The 16,172-nt window shown below is 45.2% G+C and overlaps 1 protein-coding gene across 21 annotated transcripts in view; it reads left to right on the top strand.

The window, feature by feature from the left end:
• The window catches only part of PTK2 (protein tyrosine kinase 2), a 1,463,565-nt gene that overhangs the window by 1,021,667 nt on the left and 425,726 nt on the right, over nucleotides 1-16,172 (top strand). For 14 of the 21 annotated variants that reach the window (XM_069621702.1, XM_069621703.1, XM_069621697.1 and 11 more), the window contains one exon: nucleotides 3,497-3,514. The exons of the other annotated variants lie outside the window; for them this stretch is intronic. In XM_069621702.1, coding sequence (XP_069477803.1) covers nucleotides 3,497-3,514 — 18 coding nt within the window. The remainder of the gene's footprint in view (nucleotides 1-3,496; nucleotides 3,515-16,172) is intronic. 21 annotated transcript variants of the gene reach the window in all.

Here is a 16,172-nt window from a genome sequence, read left to right as displayed (position 1 = left end):
TGGTGGAAAGTACCAGTGGTTAAAGCCTTCATGGAAGGAGTAAAGAGACTTCACCCTCCTATCTCGAACCCACCGCCAGGATGGGATCTCAATGTGGTGCTATCTAAGCTCATGGGGCCCCCCTTCGAACCCATGCATAAAAGTAGTCTCAAACACCTGACTTATAAAACGGCCTTCTTAGTAGCCATTACCTCCATAAGAAGGGTCAGTGAAATTCAGGCTCTGTCAGTGCAAGATCCTTTCTTTGCTATCCACAAGGACAAACTGGTTTTACGCACACACCCTAGATTCTCACCAAAATTCATATCCAAGTTCCATGTAAACCAGTCCATCGAGCTTCCGGCTTTCTTCCAAAACCCACAAAGCTCAGCTGAGGTGAAACTACACACCCTAGATGTGCGTAGGGCGGTCTTATACTATGTAAATAAAACCAGACCGCTAAGGAAAACAGATCAACTGTTTGTCTCCGTAGCTACAGGCAGAGAGGGGGATCGCGTCTCTAAGGGCGCTATCTCAAAGTGGATTATCAACTGTATACAGCTGTGTTACTCTCTTTCTGAAAAAACTCTGCCTTTTACGCCAAGGGCCCACTCTACCAGAGGCATTGGGGCCACTCTGGCTTTCATTGCAAATGTTCCCCTTGACACCATTTGCAAAGCAGCTACTTGGAGCTCTATTCACACTTTTACTCAGCATTACTGCATTGACACTCATTCCAAGGCAGATACACAAGTGGGACAAGCGGTTCTAAGACACCTGTTTGCTCATGACCCTTCTCACATCCCACCTCCTTCTTCTGGTACTGCTCGCTAATCTATGCACAGCATGTGATCTAAGCAGATTCCACAAGCCTCAGAAGGGATACATTACTCACCGTAATCGTATTTCTGATGCTTGTATCTGCTTAGATTCACATGCGACCCACCCTTCCTCCCCTCCGAGAGAAGGCGCATGGTTGCTTGTAGTCTTACCTTCCTGTCTATCTGCTTGGACTATCTGTACTCACGCTACTCCTCATGCTACCTCATGTCAGGAAAAACACAATCTGGGGATCCTAGACGCGTGAGGGATCATGGGTACAGGGGACGTCACACTAGGGATAGTATTACTGGCACGCCCTGTGTCGACGCCCATTTTTCGACTTCGAAAAACAAACTGTAATACTCCGCAGCTTCCACTAGATGTCGGCCTATGCACAGCATGTGAATCTAAGCAGATACAAGCATCAGAAATACGATTACGGTGAGTAATGTATCCCATATATATTAAAGCAGAAAATCTGTTTGTTTGTTTCTTGTAAAATTCCACATCGTTCCACTAATCTGCATCACATTTGGCATAGTTACCTGTTGGAACCCTCCAGACATTACTGGCTACATGACATTTGGACTCCCCTTACCCCAGATTTCAACCCCTTCACACATGAGATGGTTGCCTGAAATTGGCAAAACATCAATAATGTGGTCGTAGAAGGACCGGACAGAGCTCATTTTAAGCATCTCGACACAAAGAACTGAATTCATGTTGCAAGGCCCTAGGCCGTACCATTTCCGAGATATTTGCACCGGAACGCACTGCACCATGCCAGGTTGAGGCAACAGGTGGGGAGATTGCACAGAAAATCCCAGTATGCTGCAACACCCCAAATCTCGTCTCCTCTCCACATTTGCTTTGGGGTACGTGAGCCTGCCACACGCGCCCATTTTCAGTGCACTTTACTTCAGAGTGCAAAGCACATCAAGTGATAAGCACCTTGGCACAGCGACCTACAGGATCATTGATTTTCAGGAATTGATGAATGTGTTATCCTATCTATCTACAGAACTTGTGCAGAGTACGGGTATTTTTTGCTTATATAAAGGCAAAGGTAACCGCTGAAAAAATTGTCAATTAGCAAATACATGATTATAATACACTATTAACAAATTACCAAATAGGAAACTACCTGTCACGTTAATAATTTGATCCCATAGTTTACAAACAATAAAATAAGGAGTAAAAGTCCCCAGTGTTTGTCAACGTCTAACGGCAGGCTGTTGAACAAGTAACCCTGATCACACCTTGCATTTATGTAATCCGTGTAACCATTTGCATTATAATAAAAGCTTGCACATGGTCTCCAAACTTAAATGGCATAATATGCATTTACACGCTGCATGAGGAATGTTGTACGTAGGACCTATTGCCATGCAAGATGGTAGATCATTTAATGCTCCTATTCTAGTTCAACATATTCCTGGACAATCCAAGATGTTTTCACTGTCCTATCCACCCCCTCGCCCCCACCTTTTCCCACTAACACTTTTGGAACATGAACTTGAAAGTGTATTCGAAATTAGTTTCTAATGTTGATTTCTTTTTTAACAGAATTGCATTTATATATTGCCTGCACACGTTTCTGTGACCTTCAATACAGTATGTCTAGGGGTTACAGCTTCCAACTCATCTGCCCTAGCCCCTGTGCTTCTCTGTAGAGCTGTAAGTTGCCTACCCTTGCATCTCCTGTCTCCTTCAAATGACAGGTGCAATCCCACCTTTTGAGCTGAACTGTTCAAATAATGCCTTTCTATTTATTCACACTTGCAGTCTTTTTTAGACATGCAGACATGACTTGGTACATGTTTACAACATGGCTGAAGTACATGTCCAACATGAACCAATATGTAATAATTGTAGGGGGTGTCTTACTATATGCATGCACTCACCCAGGAAGATTGGATTCTTTTCAAGTAAATGGATTCAAGCTTCCCACACTTCTCGAAAATTGAGCATTTCAAAACTAGTTTGGAAATGAGTCTACCGGTTCAAATAGCTCAGTTAACTCGTAAGTAACTAGTTCCTTTATACTTGTCCATGTTATGCTTGCATCTATCAAATTATCCATGTGGAAAATGCCTTTATTGCATATGAAAAACTATAACTGCAAAGCATAATGTTTGATTGGCTTAGACACCAGCCGCTGCAGGTGGTACTCGGCACCATCATGTTGGTACCCCCAGCTTGTCTAGGTGTTCAGCAAGATTGTGCCAGTGGTTGCCATTCACCACATATCCATGTCCTTCCTCATGAGGGTTGAACATTGTCTTGCAATGCTGATCATCTACTGACTGTTTCCAGCCGCCACGCGCTAAACATGTCCTGTTGAGGCCTTGGTATGATGTGTGCAAGCTGTGAACATGATTGATTACCCCCATGTATTGCTGCATGCCAGGTGCATGTGCACCTTTCTGCAAATTGCTCAAAAGGCTACTAATAACAACGGGCCAGTGCTGTGTGGACTGTTTATTCTCACCAATGAAGCTGAAGAATGCTTGCATGTTCATAAAATTGGCATTGATGTTCCTCTGTTCTTTGATTGAAACTCTGCTTTTCTTTTAATTCTTAAATTATCGCAGAAGATTACACTTTTCACTCATTAATGATGCACTGCTGATCATAATGCTTTTTCTCTTTCTCCTCTTTCTGCTCTTCCCCTGCATGCAACCTGGATCTGCAGATGAATTTAGTGGGGACGGTAATGCTATCTGTGTTTCCATAATTAACCGTTGTACATTGCTTATGTTAATAAAATGTCATGTATGTGGTTCTCATCAGATTGCTTCTTGTATTGGCCGGAACTGTGATTTTTCTATTAATTCACTATGTCTTTATTTGTATTTGTTCCATATTTATTTCGCGCACCAAACCCCTGAGGTAGCTGGGCGCTTGAGAAACTTAGTGTTACATACATGAACAGGCAGAAAGATACAATCAGGCGAGAAGACAATAAATACGTAGGACCCTAGTTACATATGGGTCCGAGGAAGCCAAGGAAAACGGAGAAATGGTTACATACATTGAGTCGATATCATACATATTCCCTGAGCAACAACGAGACAGCAGTAACTTAGTGGTGAGTGGAGAGCCAGTTTTTTATGCAGGCTTTGAAGGAGAGGAAGGAAGGTTCCTGTCTGAGAGGGATGGGGATGGAATTCCAACGTTTGGCAGCTTGAACTGGGAAGCTAGCTCCTCCAGCGGTTTTCAGATTGAACCTTGGTACCCCCAGACTATGTTAGAGAGAAGATCCTGTGGTACATGTAGGTTTTGTCTGCCAAATATCTCGCGGCTGAATCAATGGGTGAGCATGTTCTTGCTTGAGGTAGTTCTGCATCACCAGTATACTTTGTAATGGAGGCTCAGGTAAGACCGACTGGTACACAGAGGCACACTTTATTGAAGTGTTTCCAAGTTAAACCTTTCTTATAAAAGCAGGTGCCTCTTCTCTGGAACCTGTTCTCGCACTCCCATTGGTGATCAATCTCTGCAGTGAATCTTGGAATTGTTGATCCTTCCAAATACCCCAGTCACAAAACCCCTGCTTGCTTGAATAGTTCATACTGAAGAAATGAGGGCAGCAGAGATTGAAACCGCTTTGTGTAAACTGCTGGTAACCTGAAACGCAATTTGTTCTTTACAGGAGTGCATAGCAATATAACCATGTGCGATTGGAACCTATGTGTTTTTAGTGTAATGTTTAGGCACCACGTGAACTGGAGCATTATTGATAGGCGCTTATGAGAATTGTAGTTCGAGTGGATTGTGTCCTCCAACGTATTCCTCATCTTAGATGTATTCCATCCAGCTTTGCTGCTCTTCGGAAATTTTTTCGGTAGAGGGCGCCGTGCGTCGAAGTCATCGAGTCGATGGTCACTCGAAGGCCTCCGTCGAGGGTGACGTCATCGGGTGTATAAGTAGCACGTGCGGCGCCCGTTGGCCTCAGTTCCGTCTTTCCGCAGTACATTGCTTCGGACATTCGGCGCGCCTCGAGTTCTGTCAGGAAATATAATATTATGAGAAGTAATTATGTCCTCGTCATCAACGCCGATCACAACCCCGAGATCGGGTTTTAAGAAATGCAAGTCGTGCGGCTCAAAAATGTTGATCACGGACCCGCACCGTGTGTGTTTGTGGTGTCTCGGGGAAGGCCACGACATGGAGGCCCGTTCGAAGTGTCAGGCGATGACAGGAAAGGCCTTGCGAGAAAGGAGAGGAAAGCTACAGGTAGGTCGGAAGGATTGGAAAGCCTCTAGCGTCGAGTCGAGACCCCATGGGGAAAAATCTCCTCGACGCGAAAGGCATAGATCCAGATCTCGAAGCGATTCTCATCGCTCGTCGTCTTCGTCGAAAAAGTCGAAGAAACGATGCCATAGATCTCCCTCCACCTCGTCGTCAGACGAGTCTCCGAAAATGAAATGCCCCACAAAACATTCGTCTCCTGAAGAGTGGGAAGCATTTATGGAGGTGTTTGAGAAAGCGAAGCCTCAGTCCGCGCCTTCTTCGGAAGCCGGCCGGGAGCGTCATCGCTCTGACACTTGTGCGCCCTCGAGCCCGGGTGATCGTAAAAGGAAGGAAAGGGAACCTTCCAGGACGCCGAGCGAAAAATGCTTGAGTCGAGTCGACCACTCAAGGTCACCGACGCCGTCTGAGACCTTTATCGACGTCGACGCCGAAACCCTCGGCGCCAAAGGCTCCAATCAAGCCAGGGCAGCCAGAAAAAGAGAAGGAAAAAGTAAAAAAAAACATGCAATTACTTCAGAGCCTGGTACTACACCTCTTCCTCCTCTTCTCCCAGAGAAGGTTTTCTAGCCTCTCCCTAGAAAGGAGTTTTTCAAATCCTTGACCTCAATTTTTGAGGAACAGGAGAGATCCGAGAAGGAAAATGTACCTTTTGGATTGGAGTATGGCACCCCAAATGTCCCACAATGCTTGATCTCAGAGGAAAGCAGAATGAGGGATTTGGTGGAGTCTTTTTTCACAATGCAAGTGGCATTGATACCTCTCCTGAGAATGATTTTGGTAGACCAGATCAAGGAGAGCATGCCAGTCCATCTTATCGTCAATTAATGACCAAGGTGGTTGACTACTTGGGATGGGCTAAACCAACAGCCCAATTCGTCCAGGACGATTTGACAGACATATTGGATCATGGTCCCATTGAAGACCCAGTTTTACCTTTTCATGTAGCCTTACAAAACAGGGTGGCAAAGAATTGGGAAACTCCGGATTCTATTCCTCCGGTGAATAAATCCCGAACATCAAAATACCGCCCAGCCAGTAGCGACCCCGGCTATCTGTCAAAACATCCAACTCCTGAGAGTTTGGTCATACAGGCAGCCACAGCTTCCAACAAACTTGCGTACCCGTCTATCCCTCCAGACAGGGACGATAAGCGTGTGGATGGTTGGGCACGGAAGGTATTTTCACCGGGGTGCATGGCATTAAAATCTGCCAACTCCACATGTGCCTTGGCAACATTTTCGTACACTCTGTGGGAGTGCATCGCAATGGCGGCGGAGCACATACCAGAAGGGGAAGGTTTCCTAGCCTTCGTTAGAGATGGAAAGGAGGCCATGCAGGAATCCCTTCAATCTGGATTGGACACTGCGGATAGTGTAAGCAAGTCCATGGGCACTAGCACGGTAATGTGCAGGTTTGCGTGGTTACGGAAGCCGGGTTTTACATCGGACGTACAGAACCGTCTCCTGAACATGCCTTTTGACGGGTCTCACCTTTTTGGCAACAAGGCTGACGAGAGCCTTGAGAGGTTGCAGACCTCAAAAGCAGCGGCCAAATCTTTAGGAGCTGCTATTAGGCAACCTCAGCCTTTTCGTGCGCAAGGGCAATCATGGAGGGGACGATCCTATCGTCGTTAAACCTCATACGGGAAGACGAGAGGAATGGCCAGTCAAAGGGGCCAAAGAAAGGCCACTCGTGGTGGATGAGGAAAACGTGCTAAGCCAGCTCCAACTGAAGCCTCTTTGCCATCAGCAGCTGCAACATCCTCCACAAAACCACTTTGAGGACTTGCACCACAAAACACCCGTGGGAGGCAGGCTGTCGCAGCATCTGCAAGAATGGCGAGCCATTACTTCAGATGTTTGGGCTCTAGATATAATAGCCCAAGGCTATTGCCTTCCTTTTCTAAAGCAACCTCAAAGCAACCCACCAGGGAGACACCCGTTGAAACTTTGAAACCCGCTCCTACAGCAGGAAGTTCTAACCCTGCTGGAGAAAGGTGCTATAGAACCAGTACCTGCAGCGGAGAGGAATAAGGGTTGGTACTCCCCGTATTTTTTGATCCCCAAAAAGGACGGAGGAAAGAGACCCATCTTGGACTTAAGAAACTTGAACAAGTTCCTCAGGAAGGACAAGTTCAAGATTGCTACCCTTTCTCAGATCCTTCAGGCCCTTCAACTCCAGGACTGGTTGGTGTCATTGGACCTCCAGGATGCTTATTTTCATGTGCCGATTCATCTCAAACACAGAAAATACCTGAGGTTCGTAGTTGGCGACTCACACTATCAGTTTCGAGTCAAGCCATTCGGGTTGACCTCCGCCCCGAGGGTCTTCACCAAGTTAATGGTAGTGGTGGCAGCGCACCTCAGGAGAGGGGGGATTCATGTCTACCCCTACCTAGACGATTGGTTGATCAGAGCGCGCTCTGCCGAGCAAGCACTGGGTCATCTGAAAGTCACCTGCCACTTCCTCCACAAACTGGGCTTCTACCTCAATTTCAAGAAGTCACAGATGACAGCTTCCCAACAGCTTCAGTACATAGGAGCTGTATTAGACACGTCCTTGGGAAAAGAGCTCGCCTCCCAAGTCGAGGGCTCAAGACATTCTTCAGATGGTTTCCAAATTCCAAAATGCCCAAAATCTCCAGGTTTACGACTTTTTAAGGTTGCTCGGCCTCATGGCATCCTGCATTTTTCTGGTGCCAGAGGCACGCTTGAGGATGAGATCCCTTCAATGGGCCCTAAAGACTCGGTGATCCCAGTTCTCGGGTCAAATGACAGTTCTTCTTCAGATTCCGAACAAGGTCAGACAAGACCTTTTATGGTGGACCTGTACAGAGAACATTCTAAAAGGAGAGCCCTTTTGGCAACCATGGCCGGATATCACAGTAGTGACAGACGCCTCACTCCTGGGGTGGGGAGCTCATGCCAACGATTTGACAATCAGCGGTCGTTGGTCTCCATCGGAGTCCAAACAACATATCAACCTTTTAGAGCTGAGGGCAATCAGACTAGCGCTGAAGGCCTTCCTGCCATCCGTCAGGTGAAAGAATGTCCTGATAATGACGGACAACACAGTTGCCATACACTACCTAAACAAAAGAGGAGGCGTGGGGTCACTACCCCTGAGCAGAGAGGCAATGTAGTGCTGGTATTGGGCGATTCAGGAGGGAATCTCTTTAACAGCAATTCATCTAGCCGGGGAAGAGAATATGACGGCAGATGCTCTGAGCAGGCAGAGCACGGTGTCCCACGAATGGGAACTGGCTCAGGAAGTCATTCAAGAGATCTTCGCCCTTTGGGGAACCCCTCAAGTAGACCTGTTTGCAACCGGAATCAACCGAAAATGCGAAAGGTATTGCTCAAGGGAATTTCCCCCGAGAGAAGCCCTGGGGGACGTGTTCGTGGTGGAGTGGAATTTCCCACTATTGTACGCGTTCCCTCCGATTCCCGTCATTCCTCAAGTCATCAGGAGGCTGAGACGCTTCGGGAACCGCGTGATCCTAATTGCCCCGGATTGGGCCAGGAGAATGTGGTATCCGGACCTTCTAGACATGTCCATCTGTCCTCCAGTACATCTTCCTCAGAGAGAGAGAGAACCTTCTCTCTCAAATGGAAGGTCAGGTTCTCCACCCAGAGGTCAGAACACTCAACCTTCATGCTTGGTATCTGAAAGGCTGAGATACAGGGATTGGAACCCTCCAGAGGATGTTATGGAGGTGTTGCTTTCGGCAAGAAGGCCAGCAACAAAGTCTCTGTACCGTTGCTGTTGGAAAAGGTTTTTCAACTGGTGCAGGGAAAAGAATGTCGATCCTTTTCTGTGTTCTATTCCGGAAGTACTATCTTTCCTTCTGACCCTAGCGCACAGAGATCTGAATATCGGAACAATAAAAGGTTATCTTGCTGCGCTTTCCATCTTCAAGCGCTCATCGGAAGAATGCTCATACTTCAAAATTCCTTTGATAACACAATTCATAAAAGGACTCACTAATGTGTTTCCTCCTCACCCATTTCAAGTACCGATTTGGGATCTAAATTTGGTATTAAAATTCTTAATGTGTGCCCCTTTTGAGCCTATGCACACGTGTCCATTAAGATTATTAACATGGAAAACAGCATTTTTTGTTACTCTAACATCAGCAAGAAGATTGAGCGAATTGCAGACACTATCTTCTGGGCCACCCTATACTGTGTTCCATAAGGACAGGGTTGTGTTGAGGGTTAAACCATCATTTTTACCAAAGGTAATATCTGATTTTCATTTAAATCAGAAAATTGTTTTACCCTCATTCTATCCTCCACCTCATCCTTCTAAGGAGGAAGAAAGACTACACAGACTGGACCCAAAAAGAGCTTTAAGCTTTACATCTCTAGGCTTTCTAGACTTAGAGTAGACAACCAGTTGTTTATAGGCTACACTGGAAGAAAGCTGGGTCAATTAGTAACAAAATAAACAATTTTGCGCTGGATCGTGCTTTGCATTTCAGAATGCTACCGACTAGCACAAAAAGACCCACCTGAAGGGTTAAGAGCTCATTCCACCAGAGGCATCGCCTCTTCCACAGCCCTTCAAAGAGGTGTCCCTATAAGGTCCATTTGCGAAGCAGCAACTTGGTCTTCGCTTCACACCTTCTCAAAATTCTATAACCTGGATGCTTCCCAGTCGAGGGAGCTAACTTTTGGAAAAGCAGTGCTTTACTCTGCCATCTAAGGGCAGTTTAAAAAAAAAAAAAAATCTGACCCCTCCTCCAGAGGAACTATGCAAAATACTGCTTTGGGAGCCTATCTAAGATGAGGAATACGTTGGAGGACACAATCCACTCGAAGAACAGGTTACTTCTTACCTGGTAACGTTCTTTCGATTGGATGTTCCTTCAACTTATTCCTCATCGCCCTCCCAACCTACCCCTCTGTAGATTTTTTCCGGGTTATTGCCATCTCAAATCTCGCAAGGCTGATACCTGTCTGCCGGCAAAATCTACAAAAAACAGTACAAGATCACAGATACAAAAGAGGGGAAAAACAGAACTGAGGCCAACGGGCGCCACGCGTGCTACTTATACACCCGATGATGTCACCCTCGACGGAGGCCTTCGAGGGACATCGACTCGACGACATCGACGCACGGCGCTCTCTGCCAAAGAAATTTTCGAAGAGCAGCAAAGCTGGATGGAATACATCTAAGATGAGGAATACGTTGGAGGAACATCCAATCGAAAGAACGCTACCAGGTAAGAAGTAACTTGTTCTTCTATTAACTACATTACCCAGCACCACTGGCTCTCTTATACACATAGGCAGCGCATTAGCACCGGCACGTTTGGAGAGGCCAGTTAGTGCCGGTTCGTGTCCGGGGAGAGTGGTCAATGTGTTCTTGTCCACATAGCTCGATGTTCCCATCCTGGTTCTCCAGGTAAGCCCTATAATCACCCTTGCTTCCAAGATGGCCCATCTCAGGGACTTGTTTAATAAGGCATGCAACAGCAAACACTATCGCTGTACTCACAAAGGTATTTTGGAACGCTACTCTACCACTCGGTCTTGAAACATTGCTTGTTCCCAACATTCCATCTAGTACTGACAGTCTAGAAGCGCCCACTTCTAATATCCCGGAGGTGCTAATACTGCCATCTGATAAGAGCCTTACTATAGAAATGTCATCATGCACCAACATTGTAAACGACACCACAGAAAAAATTACTGGAGTACAATGATCTGACAAAGAGGATATCCCTCATTTGTAAACATGGCACTCCTCAATACATGCTCCTTAGTACAGCATGGAGCAGAGGTAGCAGATTATCTCACTACCTCCAATCGTGATATGTTGGGCATGATATGTTGGGCATTACTGAAACATGGTTGAGTGACAGGCTTTCCCCCAAGATTATAAAATCCTGAGGACGGATTGTATTGACCAGAGGGGGGTGGAGCAGTAGCAATCCTCATTAGAAAACAATGGGACTGTCATACAGTGGAACATCCAGGATTAGCAGGATGTGAAAGCCTACTTATTAAGGTAAAAATAAATTCCAACATGTCTATATCAGTATTCTTACCATCTACAGACCACCCAAGGATATGCCGTTATTTGAAGAGCAATTCTTGGCTCTTCTTAACAGTATTACGAAACCTAAGTCTCCCGTTGTCATCATCGGGGACTTTAACTATTGGGCTGAAGATAATTAAGATAAGCCAGCTAATTTGTTTTTGACAGCCTTGGACACCATGGGTTATACCCAATGGATCACAGAACCAACACATAGGGATGGTCACACTTTGGACTGGGTCCTTACTCATCGGTTAAACATTCTGAACACCACTTCTACCAGCTGCACAAGGGCCAACCATTTTATGGCTAATTTCATGGCTTGTCTCCCTGAAGCACTGGAAAAAGTGTCGCAATTCTCACAATGTATCTAAATCTGCATTCTCTTCACTACTGGAACCCACATTGCTTTCTCCAGATTCATTTGAAAATGTCACATCCCTAGTCTCTCATTGTCCTCTAACATCTCCTCTGTTATAGAGGTACTAGCCCCAGAAAAAGAGAAAAAGACAAACTAATTAAATCAGAACCTCTAAAAAACACTTGGCTTAAAGATGATATTCTTCCGTTTAGACTGAAAGGGGCTCTGGAAAGACAATGGCATGGAAACCCATCACCCTTGACCCTAACCAATTATAAAAAATCTGTCATTGAGGCCAAATCAAACAGTAGAATTAACATCGCTAAATCCTGTTTGGGGAACTGTTCAAAATCTTGAAGGAAGTTGAAGGCAAAAGTGTTGATATCACTAATATCAAAGAGAGACTGCCTGGTGCCAAACAATCCAGGAGGAATTTTCTAAAACAACTCAGGGCCACCATGAGGCTACTTGCACACAGCTACCTGGCACAAATACCCTGATGGAAGACAAACTGGCTCCACTGCTTCCGACTCTGAATCTTTGACACCTGATTTCAACTTCAGACAATGTTGTGAAGCAGAGATCCTAAAAGTAGTTGCTAACCTAAAACCTTCATGTAAGGGGGGGGGGGGACATTTGCCCAGCACATTTTCTGCAAGAATCTCTTGACTTGCTGTTACCATGGATCACCAGAATGGTGAATCTGTCCTTCAGCGAGGGTGTGGTTCCTGCCTCTCTTGAGGTTTGGGTTACTCCCCTGCTGGAGAAGAGTTCGTTTGACCCCCTTCTATCCAAAAACTGTCGGCCAATAACTAAAGTCCCGTTCCTGCTCAAGATCCTGGAAAAAGTGGCCGATCTTCAATTCCAGGATTTCCTGGAGAACATCATCATCTTAGGCAACCACGAGTTCGGATTCAGAGCACGGCATGGAACAGAAACGGCCCTATTGGTTCTTAAAACCACCATGACGGACATAGTAGAGAAAGGACATCCAGCACTGTTGATTCCACTTGATCTGTCCGCTACCTTCGACCTGGTCCACCATGTCATTCTTGTCGACCGGTTGAGGGGCCTAGTAGGCTGCTCCTACCTTGCCTCTAATTGGATCGCCTCCTTTCTTGGTCCTCTGGTCTCTAGAGTACCTTTTGAGGAAGCACAATCTCATCCTAGCATCATCGGTACGGGTTGTGTATATTGGCCTCTCTCTTCAACGTCTACATATGAACATTGCTGGATTTGCTTGACCGCCTGGGTGTCCGGCACACCAACTATGCAGATGACACCCAGGCGGTCATCAAATTGTCAGGCAACTATGCACAGGACTTTGTAACCATTAACCAGGTGTATGCTGCAATCGAGTTCTGGATGGTCGCAAATTCCTTGGCACTCAACCACAACAAGACAGAGCTCCTCATGGTGGCCACTGGCATGGGTTTAAACATTTGGACATCATGTATAAGAGCTTTGACATCGCAAACAACCAGATTATGGTCATGGATTGAGTTAAAACTCTGGGTGTCCATTTGGACGCTGAATTGAGTATGCAGTTCACGTATCACATACTAGATCATCTTTAGGTTTCGTGGTCAGACTTCTTAATCAAATTAATCCTTTTATCTCAGTCACTAATAGACCTGTCCTTGCGTCGGCCTTAGTGGACTCGACTATTGTAACAGTGTTTTAATTGGAGCAACACAGGGGAATCTTCGGTCTCTACAAAACCCCCAGAATAGCGGTGTGAGAGAGTTTCCTAAACAAGATCATATCTCAGACTCTCGTAGGACTCTGCACTGGCTGCCTGTTAGGCTAAGGATCATTCATACACTGTTGTCCCTGTCCTACAAATGCTGGACCTCCATTGCTCCTGCATATCTCTGAGTGATTAGTCGTTGATCACCGCTCCAGGCAGCTCCGCTCCACCGACAAACATAAATTCCAACAACCACCGTTCAGGCTAGCTATATTTGGAGGTGCTAGTATTTCTGTACACGCCCCCAGCGAATGGAATGCCTTCCTTTTGGCTATGAGAACATTCAGTTCCTTGTCCGTATTTAAACGTGCAGTTAAAACCTACTTGTTTAACTGTAAGCCAGGCTTAATTTTCTTTATATTGTTGTCTCCTCTCCCTTCTCTTTGACTCTGGCTTTTAGTTGTATGTTTTGTCTGTCTTGATGTGTGCTCTGAGGCCCACAGGCATGTACGCATTAAAATAAATAAACATAAACTATGGAAAACAAAGCATCTTCTTCTTAAATATGTTAATGTTCTCGTACATGGCTGTCATCAAGTACAGTGCCAGCTGCCTTGTCATGGTCCCCTGGTTAAATTGGACATCTTCAGATTCTAGGGCCATTACAGCTAGGGGGGAGAGGGAGCAGGCATTCACACAGAGTAGTCATTCCTCTCTACTACTGTCAAATGGTTAATTGTGGCTTCTGCAACCACATTTACATCGACCACCTTTTGTTCGACTCATGTTGTTCGCACACATTTTTTCTTTTATTGGGTGGGGTTCCTCCTCTCGAACTCTCTTGGTTGCACGACCAACCAGAGTCAAACTAAAGGTCGTAATGGTATGACAAAACCACAGATGACCCTGTCGAGCATCTTGGTATTGAGGAATCTCTGATCAGGTTCCATTACAAACCGTAATTTAGGTAGCATAGGAAACTTTAGCTGTGTGCATAGAACTGGGCTTATGGCTTCTGATTAAGAGGTACAATCTGCTCCTGCCGACTCTACACCAGAGCTTGACTTCTGGGTCATCATTTGATGTATTCAGCAGCCAATCTCCCCACTTGAGTCTAGTTAAATGTTTGAAATAATACTGGGTGAATGCCAAGTGAGTATTACACATTTCAGGCGATTTAGTATGTTATCCAAAGGTTGCTGCTGCATGCTCATTAATATGCAAAATACAATATATCACGCCTTTCATGTCGAAAATAATTAGCCCTCTTAGACGAGTGTGTTAAGCCCAACGTTTAATTTCTGTCGCCTGCTAATGGCTTTATACACTACAGTGTTTTACCAAAGAACGCATTTCCTCAATAGAGACCACCAAAGTAAAGTGCTTAGGGGCTCAAGGCTCCTTCATACCATTGGCCTTAATGTAACATCATGCATTTTTACTTTCTAAATTATGAGAAACCATATTAGTGCAATGCAAAGGATCTAAATGCTTGTCTTTGCAGGAAAGGCAGCTTCTGCATAGAGCAGTGGGCATCGAGGGGCCCAAGGGATACTTTTCTCTGAAAAAGAATAGTATTTATTATCTTGAGGTTGTACGTGCATCCCAGAAGTAAAAGTTTATATATAAGAAACTAGTATACCCAACACCCCTTCTGCACATTCCTATAGTTTGATAGGGTCCCTTACTATAGTTCTCCTTCAGAAATTAGCTATAGAGAGTACTTATGTGAAATAAAGGATACCCATCGGAGTGTTTCACTAGACCTCCCCTCATACAGCCCCAAGTAACTAACTCCTACTTTATGAACGTTTGTCCTAACAAAATGTAATTCTTTATATTAATGGCACAAGTCCATTGACACACCAGCAGTTAAGGACCCAGAATGAAGATGGAGAAAGTTATGTACCGGGTCTCAGTAGTTCTATAATGATGATGAACGTCACAATTCCAAAAATGCAATACTTGAATTGGGGAAGAGCAATGGTTGTGATCTTCGTAAATTACAGCAATAACTCAGTTGCTGTAGGCAGAATCGGAAAGCGTGGCGTAAGCTCCAGGATTGTGATCCAGGAATGTGCATAAACAGAGGGTGCGTGTGGATAGAGTTCACTGTGGGGTGGGGCGTAGGAAGCCACAAGGTACTGTAGTATAAAGATCTTTGATTTCCAATGCCTTTATTTACAACCTATCAGTGGGTCTCACAAAATAGCTGCAACTATGAACTAATAAAGACTAAGACCCTACAGAAGAGGGCTCTGCAACCCGCTGCTCTCCAGATATTTTGGATTACGCCTCCCAGGATCCTACACAGCGACTGATGGCAGGCCAGAGGTTGCATACTCTGGCTATGGAAGGAAAGAAAAGGAGGGAAGAGTTGTTTTTATCTCAGACCCTCGCTCTAATGATAGCCTCGAAGATTTACTGTAGCCAGACAAAGTTATTAATTGGGGGGCGACAAACCCTTGCGAGCAATAATGCGATCAGAGACTTTTAAAGGCATGGAGGTGTGCAGTGAGATTATTCTAAGGCCTAGACTTTACAAAATGTGATGGGCCCGTCCATGGTTGGTGCTTTATGTAGCCTAACTAACAGTGTAACAAGTTAGTGCTGAGAGCCAGTGGTATTTGTGGTCCATAGGACACAGTCCAACCAGCTATGATATAGCATGTTATGTGTTTGTACAGGAGAAGGTGTGTACATTACTGATAGACTCCACCCCCTCACCTCTGTCATACTGGATGAATAACAGACACTGTGCATGACACCAGGTATCATTCTAATACTGCATTGAGTGTATGAGAGACATTATGCACTCAGACAACCGTGTCAAATGTATCCTCACACTGAGGCGGTAGCAGAAGATTTGCTATCACCTCTGAATATCGACGAGCTGTTGAGAGAACCTGTCGGGTGCAAAGTAATGTCATTAGGAGAAGATGCAATAAGGCACTTAAACAATAAAAGAATACTTCAGAATGAAGTTGTAATTGAAGAAACCAGAGTAGACATGCATAA

The sequence above is a fragment of the Ambystoma mexicanum genome, chromosome 5q (genome assembly GCF_040938575.1).
Source record: "Ambystoma mexicanum isolate Mex_15411 chromosome 5q, UKY_AmexF1_1, whole genome shotgun sequence".
In the NCBI taxonomy this organism is placed as follows: domain Eukaryota; kingdom Metazoa; phylum Chordata; class Amphibia; order Caudata; family Ambystomatidae; genus Ambystoma; species Ambystoma mexicanum.
The sequence above is the reverse complement of the archived record's forward strand: the minus strand, read 5'-3'. Positions and strand labels throughout refer to the sequence as shown.